This window comes from Medicago sativa, chromosome 6 (assembly GCF_051527215.1).
Source record: "Medicago sativa cultivar Bolivia chromosome 6, Bolivia_mono, whole genome shotgun sequence".
Taxonomy (NCBI): domain Eukaryota; kingdom Viridiplantae; phylum Streptophyta; class Magnoliopsida; order Fabales; family Fabaceae; genus Medicago; species Medicago sativa.
In genome coordinates, this window is record NC_140754.1 from 56988202 (window position 1) to 57009751 (window position 21550).

Sequence of the window (21550 nt, forward strand, 5' to 3'; positions counted from 1 at the left end):
CATTGACCCTTGTTGGAATTGGTTTTGAAGTTTTAGGGTTTGGGAAGATTTTTGGTGGAAAGGATTGGTTTAGGGTTGGGGTTGATGTTTAAGGAAGGTTTGTTGGTTTGGATGTGGAGATTGGTTAAGGTTTTGTGGTGTTTGGGTTAGGTTTTGAAAGATTAGGGTTTTGGTGAATTATGGGTTTGGATGGATGAAAGATGTTTTTGATTGGTGGTTTTTGTTTTGGATAAAGTTTGTTGTTGATTGGTGAAAGAATTGAGTGGTTTGGTGAATAATTGAGGGATATATGAAGGTTTGAAGGTTTGAAGGTTATGGAGGTTTAGAGAGAAGTTTGAAAGATGAAAGAGGGTTATGGTTTGTGAATGAGGAAGAAGAAGAGAAAAAATATGAGTATATAGGGGCTAGAGATCGGGCACGGCCGTGCCACCCTTGGCACGGGCCGTGCCAACATTCTGACTTCATGCTTCAATTTTGCTTGAAAAATCTGGCACGGCCGTGCCAGTCTTAGCACGGGCCGTGCCAACCATCTGGTCCAGGGGGCTTCAAAAATTTTCATTTTCTTGAATCGTATTCGGACAATTACCTACAAAACAACCTAAAACAAAGAAAAACAAACAAAACAAAAGCAATTAAATGCGTGGGTTGCCTCCCACGAAGCGCTCTTTTAATGTCATTAGCTTGACGGTTAGAAAGAGTCCTTAGAATGGATCAAAGATATCATATTGTGTAGATGACGCTATAAAACGTTCTTTCACAACATGATCGTTAAGCATGCAACAAGAGTAAAGAGCGGGACCTTTCATAACATTTTCCAACTCGTATCCTACCATTTGATCACTCACTTGAAAGACTATCCTACCAAGTTTAACATCAATGAGAGCTCCCGCAGTTGCGAGGAAAGGTCTACCTAGGATTATAGGGACGTCGTCGTCCTCTTCAATGTCAACGACTACAAAGTCAGTGGGGATGTATATCCCCTCTATTTTGACGGGTATTGTTTTATCTTGGTTTTCGGGTGTCAAACATTGATTACGTTTGAACCTTTTAAACCGGTGATATCTTATTTTTTCTTGGGAAGGGAAAAAGTAAGCAAAACCCTTGAGAATCGAGGTCCGGGAGTTGTTTTCGCTACGGGAAGGTGTTAGGCACCCATAACGACTATAGTATCCTATAGGAACCGTCTTTATTTTCTACGCGCGCGCTTTATTTTTAAATGCTATTTTGAAATGCTATTTACACCTAAAGTTTGCTAAGTGAAGAATTGGAGGGAGAAGAATGTTTTTTTTTGGATTTTTATTTTATTTGAATTGAAGGAATTTTGTTCCTTGCCTACGTACCCGTTTAAGGGATCAAATCCACCGTAGTTCTCTTCCAAAAATGTTTTTGTTTTTGTTGGTTGATTTTAAGTTTGAAAATGGGATTTTGAAGAATAGAAAGAGGCCTCAAGGGCATGAGTTTGTAAAAAGTGGGGTTGGATTAGTCATTTGCAAAAGAAGTCAAATATGATTATTTTTCATTGAATTTTGATTAAGAAAATAAAAGGGAAAATTACAATGGGATTTTGATCCCAAGGTTTATTTAGAAAATGGTTTGAATGATGTTTGTTCACATTTTTTGGAAATTGATTTTTCTAAGTATAAAGCCTAAACATTCATCTAAGCATACAATCCTAAACATACATCTAAACATGCATATCCTAGCTATATCTAAAGTGAAGTGTGTGCATGTGTCGGTGCTTGTGTCGGTGTACATTATTAGAGTCCATTGTCCTTTACATCATACCCTAGATACATTCTATGGCCTCTTTGCCAAGAAATTAAAAGCATGAAAGTAAAATTTTACAAGAATTCCTAAATCTTTACATTCTAACTTTTGTATGGAATTGAAACTTAAAATGCAAGAAATAAAAGTGGAGAAAGAGATGAGATGTGGAATGAAAAGGGAATGCTTATGGAGAATATGAGAAATGAAATGAAATGGTTAGTAGCATAAGGCAATATCAAGGAAATAAAGCAAGAGAAACACTAGAACATAAAGGATAGAAAATGAGTGCAAACATGACTAAAATTTGTTCATAGAATGCAAGAACCATATGACCTATAATTCTCACATTCCAATACATTTTTAAAGGTTTAGAATCAAGTCTTGGAATGGGAATTAAGGCAACATGATTTACTTGGCATTTTAAGACAAATTTTAAGCATATTTACATTATTTAACTAAACAACTATCTTGTAAGCTAAGTAACTAACTAAATTCTATACACAAGTATCAAAATCAGGTTCAAACAGTGGCTAAAGCTCCCTCAAATCAAGTGGCATAGGTCACAAGTGTTCATCAAGCAATTAGGACTAAAATCAAACAAATTTTCATTCATTTTTAGCACAAAATATCACAAAATAGTAGGAAAATCACCACATTATCTTTTACCAATTTTATTATGCAAAATTATCACAAGAACACCACAAAATTATCAAGAAATGTGTATGAAAATTTTTAGAATTTTCCACAAGATTTTTGGACTCAAACTACATATGATCTTCACAATTTTTTTTACAAAAAAGGTAAACATTTCACAAGAAAATACTACGTACTTTTCAATCAAGATTTTAAAACATAGTCAACATCACAAAAAGGTCAAAAACAATCAAGAACACATAGAAAACTTTTTAGGAATTTTTTAAGAGGATTTTTTGTAAAGACATGGTGTAAACAGCACTGAACAGTGTTAGAATAGCAAGAAAACCATGAAACAAAGAATCAAACAGACTGATCAAGCCCAGGCCCACGTCCAGTTGGGAAACGGGTTAACAGGAGGCCTAGGGATCGTTGGATTGATCCGTCTGGATCAGATCCAAGATCCAACGGCCACATCATGCGCAAGTACACATTAAGAGGATGCACGCGCGCGCGTGGGAGGACAACATAGTATATAAGCAAAAACCTCTCACAAATCTTCATTCTTCTCTCCCCTTTCTCTCTCTAAACCGAATTCACTCTCCTTCTCTCTCTAAACACTCTGCAAATCAATTTTCTGGAATTATATGAACATGATGAAGATTCCGGCGGAAGGTTGAAGTTTCCGACGACGGTTACGGTTTCCGGTGACGGAACCGCCGCGTCGGAACTTCAACAAACGTGTTTTTCAAAGTCTTTTTACATCAGGATGCTCGAAATCTTCTTCTCGTTCCTATTCCGTAAACGATTTCTCCAGAAACCTTGTGTATAATCCTAGATCTATGAACTTGTTCTCGGAAATTTTGAAAGAAAGAGAACGAAAACGAGGAAGGAGAAGTAGGTTACCTGTGTTGATGTTTCGATCTTGGAGTGGTTTGAGGTGTAACTGATTCGATCTTGTTGAATCTGCTTCTTGTTGAGCTCGAACTTTTTCTTCTTCGTGTTCTCTGATCAATTTTCCTTCGACACCTCTTTTTCTCTTCTCAACCTCCTCTTTCTGTGATCACACCGAAATTCTGTGTTGGAATTGCAGAAAGTGGCAATTCGATGATGAAGATTCAATTGAATCTCTGAGAATTGCGAAGGAATTTGCTCAAATCTTCTTCGATTTCAATTCTGGTATGGCTGTGATTGATTTGTGTTGTTCGCGAATCTTGTTGAGTTTTGCTTCGAATTTTTTGTGTTGTGATGAAATTGATCACGATTTGATGTGGTTTTTTGTGGATTTGGTGATAATGTTCAGTGATGATGATTGTGTGTTGATGAGAGATTCGATTCTGGAAAAGTTTGTTATGGTTTATGGATGAAGATGAAGATGAATCTTCATCTTGTTCTTGAGAGTTTGTTACTGATTTTCGTTCTTTGATCTGGTGAATGGAGGAGAGAGAATGGGAAAATTGTTTGTGATGAGTTGGAATGTAATGATTGCCTCTGTGATGAGTTGGCTTTTTATAAGTGATGACTTGTGCAATCTGGACAAATAAAAAAACGACATGTGGCATAACTTTGTAACAAACTCCTGGACAAATGGACAAATGAGGAACTGACATGTGTACAGACTTGATGACTTGGACAAAAAGGACTAAAATGCAATTTTTTAGGAATTTTAGGACTAAAAAATAAAAATAAAAATAAAATGAATTAAAATTGGTAATTGGAAAATAACGTAAAGTGGAACGATTAAAATTGACAAAACGGACTAAAACGAACCAATGGCCTAAATGAGGTACTTTAAAGTACCTCTCTCTGCCGAAATTTCGTGTGAAATGACCAAAATGCCCCTGGGGCTGAAAACGACTAAAAATGACTCAGATGCAATTGAAAAATGGATTTTTAACAGAAATTGAATCAAAGACTCATACAAGCAAAATTAAAAGACTCAGAGACAATTTTTAGAATTTAAACAGGACTTTAACACATGAAAAGACTAAAATGCCCCTAGGGGCAAAACTGACTCAAAATGACTTCAAGTGCAATTTTTGAAATGGTTTTTGACATAGAATGAAACAGAGACTTATTCTAACCAAATGAAAAGACTCAAACAAATTTTTAAAAGACTGAAAGAAATTTTGACATAGGAAATGACTAAAATACCCTTACATGTGAATTTTGCAAATAACATTGAAATAGAATGCAGAGAAAGATGCAGTTGATCAGAGACAGTTCAAATAGCTTGTAATGCAAGAAAAGAAGAATTGAACAAGTATTTTTAGGTCCAAAATTAGGGTATAACAGGTATGTCCTTGACAAATCCTACAAGTTTCATGGTAGAACGATCTGCTAACTTCAATTCCATTTCGGTAGGTTTCAACTCTCCTATCCCTATCCTTTTAAGAAGAGACAAAGGCAGCAAACTAACAATAGCTCCTAAGTCAGGCTTTGTTTATGGTTTCATTCCCAATTTCACACGGTATGGCAAAGCTACCTGGATCTCTAAGCTTAGGGGGTGCTTCTCGGATGATTGCACTAGTTTCCTTAGCCAAGGCTATTGTCTCATTATGCTCTATAGCCCTTTTCTTTGAAAAAATTTCCTTTAAAAACTTGGCATATAGAGGCATCCTAGACAAAGCTTCAGCAAAGGGAAGTTTAATGCAAATCTTCCTAAGTATGTTAACAAATTTTTCAAACTTACCCTCTAGTTTAAGCTTTTCAGGATTTAAGGGGGATGGAGTTTTGTTTTCTTCAAGCGGTTTTGCTTCTTCTATCACAACTTTATCACCTAAAGGCTTGACATTTTCCTTCCCAATGTTTTTAACCTTAGCAAAAGTTTCACCTAACTTACTACCCCTAAAAGATATGACATTAACTTGGGCTTTGGGATTGGCTTCGGTTTGACCAGGAAAGACTCCCGGTGTTTGGGAAGATGTAGCCACTTGTTGGGCTATTTGGGCGATTTGCGTTTCAAGCATTTTAGAGTGAGTAGCAATAGAATCGACCTTGGTATTGAGCTTGGAAAGAGAATCATTCAGAAATCCAGTTTGGTTTTTAAGTTCTTGAAGTTGTTTGTTTTGGTTGGCAATAGAGTTTTCCAACAAAATTTCCAAATTGGATTTTTGAGTGAATCTTTGGTTGTTTGCATAACCGGGTGGTGCTACTTGTCCATAGGGATTTTGGTTTTTATAAAGATTTTGATTTTGTCTCATCCCTTGGTTGTATTGAGCATAATTCATTTGCTCAACACCATTAATAGCACTACCTAGTTGGCAATCAACACCAGCATGACCAGTTATACCACATATTTCACAAGAAGGAGTAGAAGCAGAATTGATAGCACTAACATTGAGTTTTTCAAGTTTTTCGGTTAGTGTATCAATTTTAGAAGCAAGGTGGTCATAGTTAGAGACTTCGTACATACCTGCCTCCTTTTTGGAGGATGAAGAACTAGTGGTGGCTCTCTCGTCGGTCCATTTGTAATGATTTTGAGCCATGTCTTCAATCAAGGCATACGCCTCCGTGTAGTTCTTGTTCATAAGTGCTCCACCTGCAGCTGCATCAACAGACATCTTAGTGGTATAAGACAAGCCATTATAAAAAGTGTGGACTATAAGCCACTTCTCTAGGCCATGGTGGGGACAAAGTCTTAGCATTTCTTTGAAACGCTCCCACGCATCATAGAGAGATTCCCCATCTTTTTTGTTGAACCGCGTGATTTGGTCTCTAAGTTTAGCGGTTTTAGATGGTGGAAAGAAACGGGCAAGGAATGCTTGCCTCATCTGATCCCATGAAGTAATGGAACCGACTTCGAGGGAATGGAACCAAGCGCTAGCTCTATCCCTTAAGGAAAAGGGAAAGAGATGAAGTCTTATGGTTTCTTGGTTCTCCTTCATGGTTCCACTAATTCGTAGGAAAACAGAGATGTGAAGATTGGGATCCTCAGTGGGGGATCCCGAGAATTGGTTTTGCTGCACCAAGTTAAGTAGGGCAGGCTTAATTTCAAAATTGTCATCCTCAACCGTTGGGTACACAATAACAGCTTGTGGCTCAGCCGTAGACGGCGTTGCATACTCTTTGAGAGTGCGATTGGCCATGGCGGTGTTATTTTGTGTCGCTCTCCTCCTTCTATGTAAGAACCTTTCGATCTCGGGTATGAATACCGCTCGATTTCTAGTTCTTCGCATAAAAGGTTGAGAACCCAAGAAGTTAATGATAACAGAAAAATAAAAAGTTAAAAATAAAAATAAAAAGAAAAGAGAAAGAAGAGAGAATTCTAATCACTAAGAAAAAGCTAATTAAATTAGTTAACTCCCCGGCAACGGCGCCTAAAACTTGATAGGGCCAAACCGCAAGTGCACGGCCTATCAAAGTAATAGTAGTAAGAAGAGTATCGTTCCGCTAGGGAGTTGTGAATTCAATTAACTTTTAGAGAATGATTAGAAGAGAGAAAAGTTTATAAGAAGGGGGTTTAATTGCTGAAAGTAAATAACAATAATGATAAAGGGCCTCGGGATCATTGGTTCATCATAATGACAAATCTTTCACTAGACAAGACCTAAACATCTAATTTCATGGTTTACACACTAATTTCTAAAGACCGGTTTCCCTTAGCCCCTCACCTTTCCGATGAAAGTCCGGTGAGAGTTTACTTCTAGCAACCAAGCCTATTTCGCTGACATGATTACTAGAAGATGCATAGAGGATTGAAACTACTCTTTGTCTCAATAATTGCAAAGACTATTTCACTGTTTTGCAATTATTGTCTAGATTCACTTGTTCCAACATCAAGACTCCGCTCTCGCTTTATGAATTGATGTTTGGGATGATGGATTAACGATTATCAAACCCTTTGCTTTCGCTTCCACAGTTTGATAATTGTTAATCCACGTTAAGACGGTGAATCTAGATTAGAAATTAGGGTTACATAGAAATTAGGGTTTAGGCTTGTTTTGTTTAGGATTGAGTCATTAGACTCCCCAACAATCCCAAGACGAAGAAGTCTACTCACTCATGTTCATCGTAGACATGGGGGAAGAAGAGAGATAAACAGTAAAATAAATTGCAAAGAAAGTAAAAAGGAAATAAATACTTTTTGTTGAAATAATACTTGAAATAAACAAAGTAAAAGGTGATTGTTTATGGTGGAGAGCTACTCTATTTATAGCTTTACAATCGACTTAGAAACTAAGCAACTAAAAGGGTAAAACAGTAAAGCTGCAACAGGGTAACTTGGGCCCGAAGAAAAAGCAGCAAAAGAGACTCCTGGAGGTGGCACGGCCGTGCCACATGTTGGCACTGGCCGTGCCAAGCTTCTGACTTGGTGGGAACATATTTTTGTCCCGTATCTTCGTATTCTTGCGGTGTATTTGCTCCAGTCCTCTTTCTTTTGCTCCAAGACACCTTCCACCATATATTTATTCCTAAAATAAAATAAAACATAATTTGAAGTAAAATATTCTAAACTAAAATAAAATGCAATAAAATAAAATCAAATCTAAAATAAAACTAAACTAAATAAGGCAATAAATAATACTATCTATGACTCATCACACGGCCCGATCAAGGAGAAGTATTGTACCTAGATCTCTAAGTTTCCTCTAACGCAGTCAGTGCCGTCCTCATTAGAGAAACAACGGAGGGACAGAAACCAGTATACTTCACCAGCAAAGCATTGTTAGGACCTGAAACGAGGTACCAGAGAATTGAAAAGGTAGCTTTCGCACTCCTCACAGCAGCCCAAAGATTGAGGCAGTATTTCCTAGCGCACACAATAATAGTTAGGATAAACCAACCCATAAGACAAATCTTGGGTCGCCCAGACGTAGCCGGCCGGATGATGAAATGGTCACTCGAATTTTCCGAGTTCGACATCCGCTACGAATCCAGAAAGGCACTGAAGGCACAAGTGTTCGCCGACTTCCTCACCGAGTCGACTTTCCCAGCTGAGGATAATTCCGAAGAATGGACCGTCTTCATAGACGAATCATCCAACTCCAAGGGAAGCGGAGCCGGAATAATTGTCGAAGACAACAAAGGTATATTTCTCGAAATTTCCCTCGCTTTGTCTTTTCCAGTTACCAATAACACTACAGAGTGTGAGGCCTTCTTAGCTGGCTTGCGAACTGGCAATGACATGGGAGCCCGAAAGGTGAAAATCTTCACCGACTCGCAACTCTTGGCTTCCCAAGTCACCGGAGAGTTCCAGGTAAAAGAGGACCACCTCCAAAAGTACGTCCAGTTGGTACTAGAGAAAATGAAAGAGTTTGAAACCGTCAAAGTAACCCACGTTCCTCGCGAACAGAATACTCGGGCGGACATTCTTTCAAAACTAGTAAGTACACGAACTGCGAACGGAAATAAAACAGTCATCCAAGAGGTTCTCAGCGAACCGAGCATCTAGGATAGAAGGAATCTCCCTCAAGAGATCAACACGATCATCAAAATGGAAGACTGGATGGGACCCATCTCTCGATACATAGAGAACGAGGAACTCCCTTCTGACCCGCAAGAAAGGACAAGATTGAGGCGAAGGGCTTGCTCATTCACTTTGATGGAAGGTACTCTATACAAAAGAGGCTTCACCATTCCCCTAATCAGGTGTTTAGGACCCAACGAGACCCAAGAAGTCCTTGCCGGCGTTCATAACGGTATATGCGGACAACACCTTGGTGCCAAAGCTCTCGCAAAAAAGATCCTACGAGCAGGGTACTATTGGCCCGCCATGTTAAAAGATGCCCAAGATTACGAGAATCTCTGCGATAAATGCCAGCGACATGGGGACATGCATCTAGCACCTCCCGCTGAGCTAACATCTTTGGTTTCTCCTTGGCCTTTTGCTTGGTGGGGCATCGACCTTCTGGGACCGTTCCCTAAAGCCACCGGGCTGCTAAAATACCTCGTAGTCACCATCGACTACTCAACAAAGTGGATCGAAGCCGAACCACTGGCTAAAATCACAGCTAAAAACGTACTCCGTTTCTTCAAGAAAAACATCCTAGCAAGGTTCGGAGTACCTGCTCTAGTCATATCCGACAATGGTACACAGTTCACGGACCAAAGGTTCCAAGACTACGTACGGAATATCGGCATCAAACAAAGCTTCACATCCGTCGAACATCCTCAAGCCAACGGCCTCGCCGAGGCTGCAAACAGGGTCATTTTACGGCGGATACGAAGAAGGCTAGACACGGCCAAAACTCAGTGGGCTGAAGAGTTACACGCGGTCCTCTGGGCCTACAGAACTACTCCCCATTCCACGACTGGCGAGTCACCCTTTCGACTCACGTACGGGACAGAGGCAGTCTTACCCATTGAGCTAACCGAACTCACATGGCGTACCGACGCCAGCACTAACTTCCCAGCCAATACGACAAATCTACGTGAAGAGCTCGAATTCGTTGATGAAGTCAGGATTGGGGAAACCCTACGAGAGGCAGCGCTAAAACAAAAAATAGCCGCTAGCACAGCAAAAAGGTCATGAAAAGAGAATTCGAAGTGGGCGACCTCGTTCTCCGGAGAAACCAGAAGGATTCTGAAGAAGGGAAACTCGCCGCCAACTGGGACGACCCCTACATGATCCTAATGAAGACCGGAACGGGGGCTTACGGACTTGAAGATCTCCACCAAAACGCAATTCCAAGGACATGGAATGCAGAAAAACTCAAAAGGTATTACACTTAGATGGCAGACAACGCCAATTCACTCTAGTATACATACTCAGTTCAATGCAGCGAACTCTTCGCTCTCAAACGAGCAAATAAACGGATGAGGAACGTCGTGCCACTCCAAATCCAAAAAGAAAAAGGATGAGAGGAATTTACACAACAAGTTCTTTCACTCCTCAGTACGTGCGCTTACCGCTGCGACATCACTGCTCGGCATGTTAGGTAGAACCCCAGCTCGCGATGGGTGATTCACGCCTCAGTGCGTTAAACTTAGAATGGTTTCTTCGTTCATCCGCTGTTACACGTCCATAACTTTGGACACACATTCAGATAAATGATCTCTTGGATGTGCAGTACTTCCAACTAATACTCCGCGTAAATAGTTAGAAAACTCCTTCCCAAACTCTTCCTTGCAAAACAACGCAAAGGTAAAAACTTTCCAAACGAAGTTACCTGGGAAGAAAAGGGCAAAACTTTGATTTCATCAAGTCATAGTAACAAAAGCTAGGTAGGAATGCTAAACTCTCCAGTCATTAAATCACTTCGTCGAAATAATGACTGTAGGGGGTAGTCCATCCCACCGCAGCAAAACACACTTCGGCTTAAGAGTTCCGCATTTCAGAAGCGGACAACAAATACAAGTCGAACAATTAAGGGCATATGAATTATTGCAATCTGTCAAACACACAAGATAGATAATTCGCCCTCAACAAATACTTCAAACAGTATTAAAAAGCCTCACACAACGAGCATTCAAATTCAAAACATTATACTTGAAAGTAAAACATACATTTCGGACAAGTGTAATTGAGAATGAAACAATTATATTATAAAAAGTGCTAAAACCACGAAGGGCGCACAATGTCATTACAAGCTTAATCGTTGAAGAAATTAATTACAAGGCCTCATCAGGCATGGGCTTCATCAACATGCCCATTGTCTTAATCGGGATCGGGGTGGAGGAGTGATCACCCCATCTTCCACTTCACTGAGGGGATGAATTCCTTCGACATTCAGCTCGATGCCCAGGTTCACCACCTTCAGCTGAGCCACCTCCCGGTCAAAACCAAGCTTGACGACGTCCACCAAGCTTCCTTCCAGCTCATCCTCTCCAGGGAGGTCCGCCTTCCTCAGAGCCTCCTCCAAAGACGCCTTCTCCTCAGCCAGCTTTTGGGAGGAGTGGGTTGCTTGCTCAAGAGCAGCCTGGGCCTTAGATAACTGCTTCTTCAAAGAAGCCAGTTGACGGTCACGCTCTTCAGCGACGGACCTCTTGCTCCTTTGATCCTCCTAAAGAGCAGCAACCTTGGCGGTCAAAGCATCCCGCTCCCGCACCAAAGCATCAACCCGGACTTCACCCTCCTGTTTTATCTTGGTTTTCGGGTGTTAAACATTGATTAAGTTTGAACCTTTTTAACCTTTGATATCTCATTTTTTCTTGGGAAGGGAAAAATAAGAAAAACCCTTGAGAATCGAGGTCCGGGAGTTGTTTTCATTACGGGAAGGTGTTAGGCACCCATAACGACTATAGTATCCTATAGGAACCGTCTTTACTTTCTACGCGCGCGCTTTATTTTTAAATGCTATTTGAAAAATGATATTTACACCTAAGAGTTTACTAAGTGAAGAATTGGAGGGAGAAGAAGATGTTTGAATTTTGTTTTATTGGACTTGGAGAAGTTTTGACTTCTTGCCTACATACCCTTTTAAGGGATCAAACTCCATGTAGTTCTCTTCCACAAAGATGTTTTTGTTTTTGTTGGTTGATTTTAATTTTGAAAATGGAATTTTGAAGAATGAGAGAGAGAGGCCTCAAGGGCATAAGATTGTGAAAATATGAGGTTGAATTAGTTATTTTGCAAAATGAAGTCTAAGTATGATTAAAATTCATTATGGTTTTTGTTTAAGAAAATAAAGGGAAAATCAATGGGATTTTGATCCCAAAGTTTATTTAGAAAATTATTTGAGTGAAGTTATTCATATTTTTTGGAAAAGAGAATTTTTCTAAATATCGCGATTCCTAAGCATACATCTAAGGCATACATTCCCTAAACATTCACCTAAAGTAACCATGTGATGTGTGTGCATGTGTCGGTGCTTGTGTTGGTGTACATCATTAGAGGCCATTGTCCTTTACATATGCCCTAGTTTACATGCTATGGTCTTGCAAGAAATTAAAAAAAAGGTAAAGTACAAGAATTCCTAGGTTTTACATTCTAACTTTTTGCATGAATTTTAAAGTGCAAGAAAATAAAGACTAAGAATATAAGATGGAGGAAGAAATGCTTATGGAATGTATGAAACATGAAGTAAAGTGGTTAGTAGCATAAGACATAATAGAATGGAAATCAAAGGCAAAAGAAACACTAAAAAAACTTGACAAAAGATAACAAGGCTCTTAACCTAAAAGTAGCAAAGTATGCCTAAAGTTTACCATAACATCAAAGCAAGTATATGACCTATAATCCTCACATCATGACAATTTTCAAAAGGTTTATTTCAGCCACAACATGAAAATTACAAAGTGATATCAAGCCTTAAAAAATTATGACTCATTATACGCCTATTTCACAATTTATTTTCACAAACAATACCCCATAACTCGTAACCCAAGCAATCAACAAATTGCATTCACAAATAGTAAAAGAGGACACAAATCAGAGGCAAACATATCACAAGATTGCATATCACATATCAACATCAAATTGACAAAATATCATGTCAAAACATAGCAAGTATTCACAAGAATTTAACAAGGAAATCAAAGACATTACAAGAGATATCACACATATTTTTTCATCAATTTTAACATGTAAAACATTCACAAAAAATATCAAGAAACACACTAAAACACATAGGAATTTTTTAGGAATTTTTTTATCAAAGTTTTTTTGGGCTATCAAGGGTGTAAAAATCAAATCACAGTATTCAAATAGCAAAAATACAGGCACAAACGAAGTCCACATCGAACAAAAGCCCAAGCCCAAGGGGGAAAGGGACCTGGAGCATCCAAACGCATCAGGAGCGTTGGATTGATCCAGTCCAACGAAACCCTAAATCTAACGGTGAAGGCTCCAGGTTCAGGGGTGAACCAGACTGGTTCAAGTGAACCGGTCTGGTTCAAGCCCCTTTATAAACATAAGAGGCCGGTCCAACCTCATTTGCCTTCTTCGTTTCTCTCTCTAACTCTCTCCTTCTATCTCTAGCTTCGCCTGATTCTCTCTTCCTCTCACCGGTTTCTGAAAGAAACTGGTCGGAGAAGATGAAGATCGGCCGGAATCTTCATGATTCCGCCGGAATCTTCATCCAAACCACCGTCACTTCCAGATTCCGACGAGATCTAACTCTCACCGTTTAACACAAAACAAAACCCTAACCTACACTACTTTTGATGCTGATTTCGAATATGAGTCCGGATTTTACATTTGAACGATGAATCTTAGTAGATCTACATATTCAAGCTTCGGTTTTAACATTTTTTAAAGTTTTTTTTGAGGAAAACGACTTCAAATCCATAGATCTATTTCGATTCATCGTTTAATCTTTCATAGAAGTCTTCGATGAAGTTTTAAAGCAAGAACGAAAGGGTTTTATGAGTCTCACCTGAACTTAAACGGAGATTTGAGTGAGACGATGAAGAAAAACCTTGCGAATCCTCTATGAGCCTCTGGTAAGTGTTGAACCGAAAATAAATCGGTGATCTCTCTTCTTCTTCTTCTTCACCGGTTCAATTCCTCTTTGATTTCTCTTCTTCTTCTTCCTCAAACCTTCTTCTTGTGATCGTTTTAGACTTGAATTGCAAGAAGAGGAAAGAAACAGTTCGATGATGATGATTTTCGTAGGAAATCACTGAGAACAAATGCGAATTTAACTGAATTTGACGAAGATTTTTCGAATTGAAACGGTTTTGATTTCGGTTTTCTGAAAGCTTGTGTTGATTTTGCGTGTTTGATGATGAATTTGATAGAAAATTGAGTCAGTTAGGGTTTGGTGATGATGAAGATTGATGAAGTTCTTGATGAACTTCAACAATGTTCTTTGATTCTGTTGAGTTTCGATCTAACTGCCAAGAGAGAGAAAATCTCTTTCTGTTTCTTGTGATTTGATGAGTTGGCAAGTTGTGAATGGAATTGTTGCTGTGCAATTGGTGATGTGGCCTATTTATAGCTGACATGTGTATTGCCTTGACCAATGGACTCGTGACACCTGGACTGGGCTCATTTGGCTCGGCCTTGGACTAATTTGGGACTTGGGACCCTTTTGCAATTCTTGAAAGTTAAAGGACCAACCTGCAAAACTAAAGAAAAAGACTAAAACAAACTTGATACAAAATAAGGACCATTCTGCAATTGTTAGAAATAATGGGACTGGACTGCAATTTAAAAAAGGGCTAAAACGTAAATTGAAAGAGACTTTTAAAAGGAAGATAAAATGGAAGAAAGGACTAAAGTGCAATTTTAAAATCTTGAAGGGCTGAAATGCAATTAATAATAAAATTGGAATAAAATTGGTAAATTGGAAAAATCGTAAAGTGAAACCAATAAAAAACACAAAATGGACTAAAATGAACCAACTACTAAATGAGGTACTTTAAAGTAACCTCTCTCTGTCAAAATTTCATGTGAAATGACCAAAATGCCCCTAGGGACTAAAACGACTCAAAATGACTCAGATGCAATTTTAAAATGGTTTTTTAACAGGGAGTTAAAGCAAGAGTTTATACAAGCAAATTAAAAGACTCAGAGACAATTTTTAGAGACTAAACAGAGTTTTAACACTGGAAATGACTAAAATGCCCTTAAGGACTAAACTGACTCAAAATGACTCAACTGTAAAAATTTTTTAAAAGGGATTTTGACATGAATTAAATCAAGGACTTTATTAAACCAATTGAAATGACTCAAAGACAATTTTCAGGGATTAAAAGGAAATTGGACACATGAAATGACTAAAATACCCCTTTGTTATGAATTTTGCAAATAATATTGAAGTGAAGTGCAGAGAAACATGCAATTGATCAGAGACAACTTCAAAATGACTTGATATGCAAGAAAAACATTTGGATGGTCTTAAATGTAAAAAGACATAGACAAATTCACAGTTTGAAAAGATTTTTGAAGCTAAACTGGGAGATAAGGCAGAGTAAAACATCAGTGTAAAGCAATAGCAAATTGGCAATCTTTCAAGAGTAATAGACATATATCAAAGATGGAAAAATATTCTGAGCAAGTATTTTTAGGTCCAAAATTAGGGTATAACAGCTGCCCCTATTTAAGTTTCTTTGTCCGGAGGGTCAAGAGACAAAGTCTTTGACTTGACGGGACGAAGATACTTAAATATTAACATTTGCACTGTTTTCAGACATTGACTGGGTAGACAAAACAGGGGACAAAAGATAGGTACAAGCTGTCCTTTGGATCGAACTCGCCACTTGACCATGTAATACAAACAGAAGGTGGGCACAAGCTGTTCTTTGGATCGAACTTGCTGCTTGACTGGGAATAGAGGTAAAAAACAGGTACAAGCTGTTCTTTGGATCGAACTTGTTACTTGACCCGAAACATAGGCATATAGGAAGATTCAAGCTGTTCTTTGGATCGAACTTGTCGCTTGATTGAAGATACAAACAGATAGGCAGGTACAAACTGTTCTTTGGATCGAACTTGCCATTCGACCTGGAGGCATAGACAAAAAATTGATACAAGCTGTTCTTTGGATCGAACTTGCTGCTTGATCAATATCACAACATGTAGGTTGGTGCAAACTGTTCTTTGGATCGAACTTGTCGTTTGACCGATAACAAAACATGAGTAGGGTACAAACTGTTCTTTGGATCGAACTTGTCGTTTGACCAGAAACACAGGCATATAAGCAGGTACAAGCTGTTCTTTGGATCGAACTAGCCACTTGACCAATAACAAGACATATAGCAAGATACAAATTGGAAGTTTGATTTGAAAAGATACAAATTGAGAGCAAGTTGATATTGACTTGATTTGAAGATAGACATGACCATTATTGTTGGCCCAAGAGCGAATTGAGAGTGAATTAATCATTTATTTAAATTGAATTGGAAGTTTGATATTGAAAGAGACATTGAAATTTGAAAACAATCAGAGCCATAGACAAAGACATGGACATATACATTGAATTGAATTTAGAGTTTAACAGAGACGTAGACATTGAATTGGAGAGTTGAAATTGAGTTGAATTGGAAATTGAAATTGAGTTGAATTGAAAGTTGAGATTGGACTGAGTTGAAAGTGGAGATTGGAGATGCAACATGTATGTATGGTTTAACAAGATCATTAAATGTATGAGCACATAAAATGCATGATTATGCATGTATGAATGCTTGAAATGAATGATTGGTTTATAGTTTGACAGAGAAGTTTCACAGAGACAGATGAAACATTGGAAGATTGGGCACGTAGTGGCTCGTGCTATAACATATTCACATGGAAGTCCTCTTTGGAGAGACTGTCGTTGAAAGACGTATCGAAACCATGGCTGAGGGCAATATATCATATCACATATACAAAATTTGTAGAAGAGGGAACTTTGGAAAATTCTTTGATACAAGTCGCCATTGCTAGGCGTGTCAATGCTGGGTAAACATTGGATGTTCGCATCTGTGGTCAATGCTTTTCATATCATTTTTCATTCTTTCCTTTTTATTCTTTCATTTTTCAATCCCATTTTTGCCTGAATCGCCCTTTCGGGTTTTCGACTCACCGGGAATAAATTCTTTTCATTGCCCCATTTTTGCCTGAATTGCCTTCATAGGTTGTCAATCAGCGGGGTGCTCATTTTTGCCTAAGCCGCCCTTTCGGGTTTTCAACTTAGCGAGCTTTTCTTTTGCATTTTTTTCACTTTCATTCTGTTTTTTCCTTCTTGCCATTGACCACAGATCATCCTGGGGAACACCTTGCTTGTAACATGTATTGGAATAGACATTGACACTCGTTTATTCATGCATGTTTCACTGGAATATACCTTATTGCTCATGTTTGTTTTCAAAATAGACAGGAAAAGATTTTTCAATTTCCAAAGATGATTGTTTTGGACATTGACATTATCAAATAGAAAGAAAATATTTTGTATATAGCATTGAAAGTAGCAAGAAAGTAGAGTTTCAAACAGTAGCACAGGCTCAAATTGATGTAGAAGAGTGAGAGTCAGCTGAAGGCATAACTCCACGGTTTTACAAAGCTTGGAAAATGGTAATTTTATTGGTTGGTGGTATATTGAACACGATGACCGCTACATTTCATATAAATTTTGAATTCGCAAGTACAGAAACTTCTGATGAAGACGATCATTGACAGCTGCAGATGCCCCAAGGGGTAATGGTGATTTGCCAGATATAGTTACTTGTCTTTCATTATCAATCTCATTTTTGCATGAACCGCCCTTTCGGGTTTTCGGCCCATCGAGACGCTCATTCTTGCCTGAGTTGCGTACAATCTCAGGGAGCTTTTTCATATTCATTTTTTGTCCCTAACTTTTGCCTGGATCGCCCTTTCGGGTTTTCGATCCACCAGGAAGCGCATTTTTGCCTAGGCCGCCCTTTCGGGTTTTCGACCTACCATGCTGTTCTTTTCATTTTTAGACAAAGTATTTCTTGACTATATCAGCATTTACAGGATTCGGAAGTTCAACACTATCCATGTGTGTAAGGATCAAAGCACCACCAGAGAAAGCCTTCTTGACAACATAAGGACCTTCATAGTTAGGTGTCCACTTGCCCCTTGGGTCGGGTTGCTGGCTTATCCTCCTTTTCAATACAAGTTTGCCTTCCTTGAATTCTCGAGGTCGGACTTTCTTGTCAAAGGCATTCTTCATTCGTACTTGATACAACTGTCCATGAGCCATAGCATCCATACGTTTCTCTTCAATCAAATTCAACTGATCATACCGACTTTGACACCATTCAGCCTCAGTTAATTTTGCTTCCATGATCACTCGAAGAGATGGAATCTCCTCTTTCAGAGGGAGAACTGCTTCCATACCATATACCAAAGAGAAAGGAGTTGCCCCAGTTAAACTGCGCACTGTAGTACGATAACCATGCAATGTGAAAGGTAGTATCTCATGCCAGTCTTTGTAAGTAGTGACCATCTTCTGAACAATCTTCTTGATATTTTTGTTAGCGGCCTCAACTGCGCCATTCATCTGAGGTCTATAAGGAGAAGAGTTGTGATGTTCAATCTTGAATTCTTCACATAAAGCTTGCATCATGCTATTGTTCAGATTGGAACCATTGTCAGTGATGATCTTGTTGGGAACACCATATCGACAGATGATGTTATTCTTGATAAACTTCAATACCACTTGCTTGGTTACATTTGCATAGGAAGCAACTTCAACCCACTTGGTGAAATAGTCAATTGCCACTAGAATGAAACGATGTCCATTAGAAGCCTTTGGTCAATTCTTCCGATCATGTCAATGCCCCACATAGAAAAAGGTCATGGGGAAGAAATAACATTGAGGGCATGTGGAGGCACGTGAATTTTGTCAGCATAGATCTGACATTTGTGGCATCTCTTGGCATGTCTGTGGCAGTCACGCTCCATGGTTATCCAGTAATAGCCGGCTCTTAACAGCTTTCTTGACATAGTGTGACCTGTAGCATGAGTCCCAAAGGTGTCGTCATGTACATCGTGCATCAATTTCTCAGCTTCTCGTTCATCAACACATCTCAATAAGACCATATCATAGTTCCTCTTGTATAGGATTTCTCCGTCCAGAAGGAATCTGCTAGCCCATCTCCTCAAAGTCTTCTTATCCCTATTGGAGGCACCAGGTGGATATTCATGATTTTGCAAGAACTGTTTGATATTATAGTACCAAGGTTTTCCATCATTCCTTTCTTCATCAGCCTGACCTGGCATATTTTCAATAGTAAACACATGAGCGGGTCTATCGAGACGCTGCACCTTGATTACGGGCACGTCATTCCAGTGATTCACACGAAACATGGAAGATAAAGTAGCAAGAGCATCAGCCCTTTGGTTTTCATCCCGAGGGATATGATGCAGCTCAACCTTTGTAAACTATGTCAATAGACGTCTTGCATAGTCACGGTAAGGGATCAGCTTCTCATGATGAGTCTCCCATTCACCCTTTATCTGATTAATAACAAGTGCAGAATCTCCATAGATGTCAAGATGCTTAATTCTCATATCAATGGCTTCTTCAATGCCCAAGATGCATGCTTTATATTCAGCCACGTTGTTCGTGCATTCAAAAGTTATTCGTGCAGTGAAAGGAATGTGGTGCCCCTGCGGAGTTACAATAATGGCTCCAATCCCTTTACCATAAGCATTAACAGCACCATCAAACACCAATCCCCACTTGCTATTGGGATCTGGCCCTTCATTTATCAGTGGTTCTTCACAGTCTTTTGCTTTCAGATACATAATCTCTTCATCAGGGAAATCAAACTTAATCAGCTGGTAATCATCAAGAGGTTGACAAGCAAGATGCTCATCAAGAGGTTGACAAGCAAGAGCTTTGTACACAATATCATATTCAGACAACAACATTTGCCAACGCGCAATCTCTCCAGTAACAGCAGGCTTCTCAAAGATGTACTTGATGGGTCCATTCGGGATATCAACCAAGTTGTATGATTCACCATATAATGACGTAGGCGTTTGGCAGCCCAAGCTAAAGCACAACAAGTTTTTTCAAGCATTGTATACCGAGTCTCACAGTCAGTGAACTTCTTGCTCAGATAATAGATAGCATGTTCCTTCTTTCCAGTCTCGTCTTGTTGACCGAGAACACAACCCACGGAATCGTCTAACACTGACAGGTACATAATCAAAGGCCTTCCTTCCACTGGCGAGACAAGGATAGGTGGTTCCAACAGGTATTCTTTGATACTATCAAAAGCTTCCTGGCATTCATCATTCCATACTACAGGCTGATTCTTTCTAAGCAATTTGAAGATTGGTCCGCAGGTAGTAGTCATGTGAGATATCAATCTTGAAATATAATTCAGGCGTCCGAGGAAACCTCTGACTTGCTTTTCAGGTTGAGGGGCCGGTATCTCTCTGATAGCTCGGACTTTGTCAGGATCAACTTCAATGCCTCTTTGGCTGACAATGAAGCCTAACAACTTTCCAGATCTTACACCAAATGTACACTTGTTAGGATTCAACAGCGGTTTGTACTTTCTTAATCTTTAAAACATCTTTTTCAAATACACAACGTGCTACTATTCATCACTTGATTTCACAATCATGTCATCAACATATACTTCGATTTCTTTGTGAATCATATCATGAAACATAGTAGTCATGCCTCTTTGATAGGTAGCACCAGCATTTATCAGGAGGACATTCAGGCCTTGTCGGTATCCGATGCTCCACAATCTTGGGATCTAGACCCGGTATGTCTTCATAGGACCATGCAAAGACATCTGGATAATCATGTAGAAGCTGAGTAATCTTCTTTTTCACTTCTGGCTCAAGTGCAGCACCAATCTTGATCTCTCGCTTGTTCTCTTCAGTACCCAGGTTGATAAGCTCAATCTCTTCCTGGTGAGGCTGAATGGCTCTCTTTTCTTGGTCAAGCAGTCGAGTGATCTCATACGGTATCTCTTCATCATCCCCCTCATCTTCAGCTTCATATACAGGGAATTCAAAATTTGGTTCAATCTGAATAATATGATTGGGATGATTTTAAAAAAATGTTTTTCATGCAGATTTTTGAAATTAATAAGAAAATACAGATGTTTTGGTTTTTTCTGGCATTACCATTATTTCCAAGAAAAAGGCATTAAAAAGTATAAAAACAAAGAGTCGCGGAAAAGACGACAACTTTTATTGATAACGGCAATGCCGAAACAAACATGCCCTTACAAGGATATCACTTTCGCCTTGGGCAGAGCGAAAGGATTGTTATTTTGAAAACAAAGAAAAACATGAGCAACACGACACATTACATGGAAGCATGCACACTACAAGAAAATTGCCATATACCTACGGAGGTTTATAGTGACGGACGAAAATCCGTAGGTATTGATAAGTTTTACCTACGGAAGTGGCTGTATGTATAGATATCTAAAAAAATAAAATAAAAATAAAAAAATAATACAAGAGAGCGCGCCTAATGAAACTATAGACCGGGAAAGATCCCGCTTTTTCCAATTTTTCCCACCTCTAAATTGAAAATATATAAAAAAAAACCCGACTCCATTCTTCACGTTCCAGAAAAACATTTTCACGTTCCAGAACACGGTTTCATTCTTCACCCGTTCCAGAATCCAAATCGAAATCTCACTCTTCCAAATCCTCAAATGGCCAAATCAAAACCTCACCTTTTCTACCCGATTGAAACCTCAGCCTCTCTTGTTCTTCTACGTTCCCAAATTGCAACACTATTCACACCCAAATCGAAATCCTTGAAGATCAACTGAAAGAATCTGAAGTCAAATCCCTCTGTCTCAAAGCAAACGAGATCCTGTAAGCCATCAATTGTCA

General features: G+C 39.0%; 1 protein-coding gene and 1 non-coding gene across 2 annotated transcripts; one reads left to right on the forward strand and one right to left on the reverse strand.

Moving 5' to 3' along the window:
• Positions 1–6018: 6018 nt before the first annotated feature.
• LOC146915843 (small nucleolar RNA R71) lies at positions 6019–6125 on the forward strand. The gene has a single exon (XR_015017080.1). It is a non-coding gene; the product is annotated as a small nucleolar RNA R71 (small nucleolar RNA).
• A 4857-nt stretch (positions 6126–10982) lies between these two features.
• Positions 10983–17063, reverse strand: LOC146915844 (uncharacterized). The gene is made up of 2 exons (XM_085721454.1): positions 17052–17063; positions 10983–11345 (listed from the first exon to the last, which is right to left on the reverse strand). Exons 1-2 carry the CDS (start codon positions 17061–17063, stop codon positions 10983–10985), a joined length of 375 nt encoding a protein of 124 aa, XP_085577580.1.
• Between the last annotated feature and the right edge of the window lie 4487 nt (positions 17064–21550).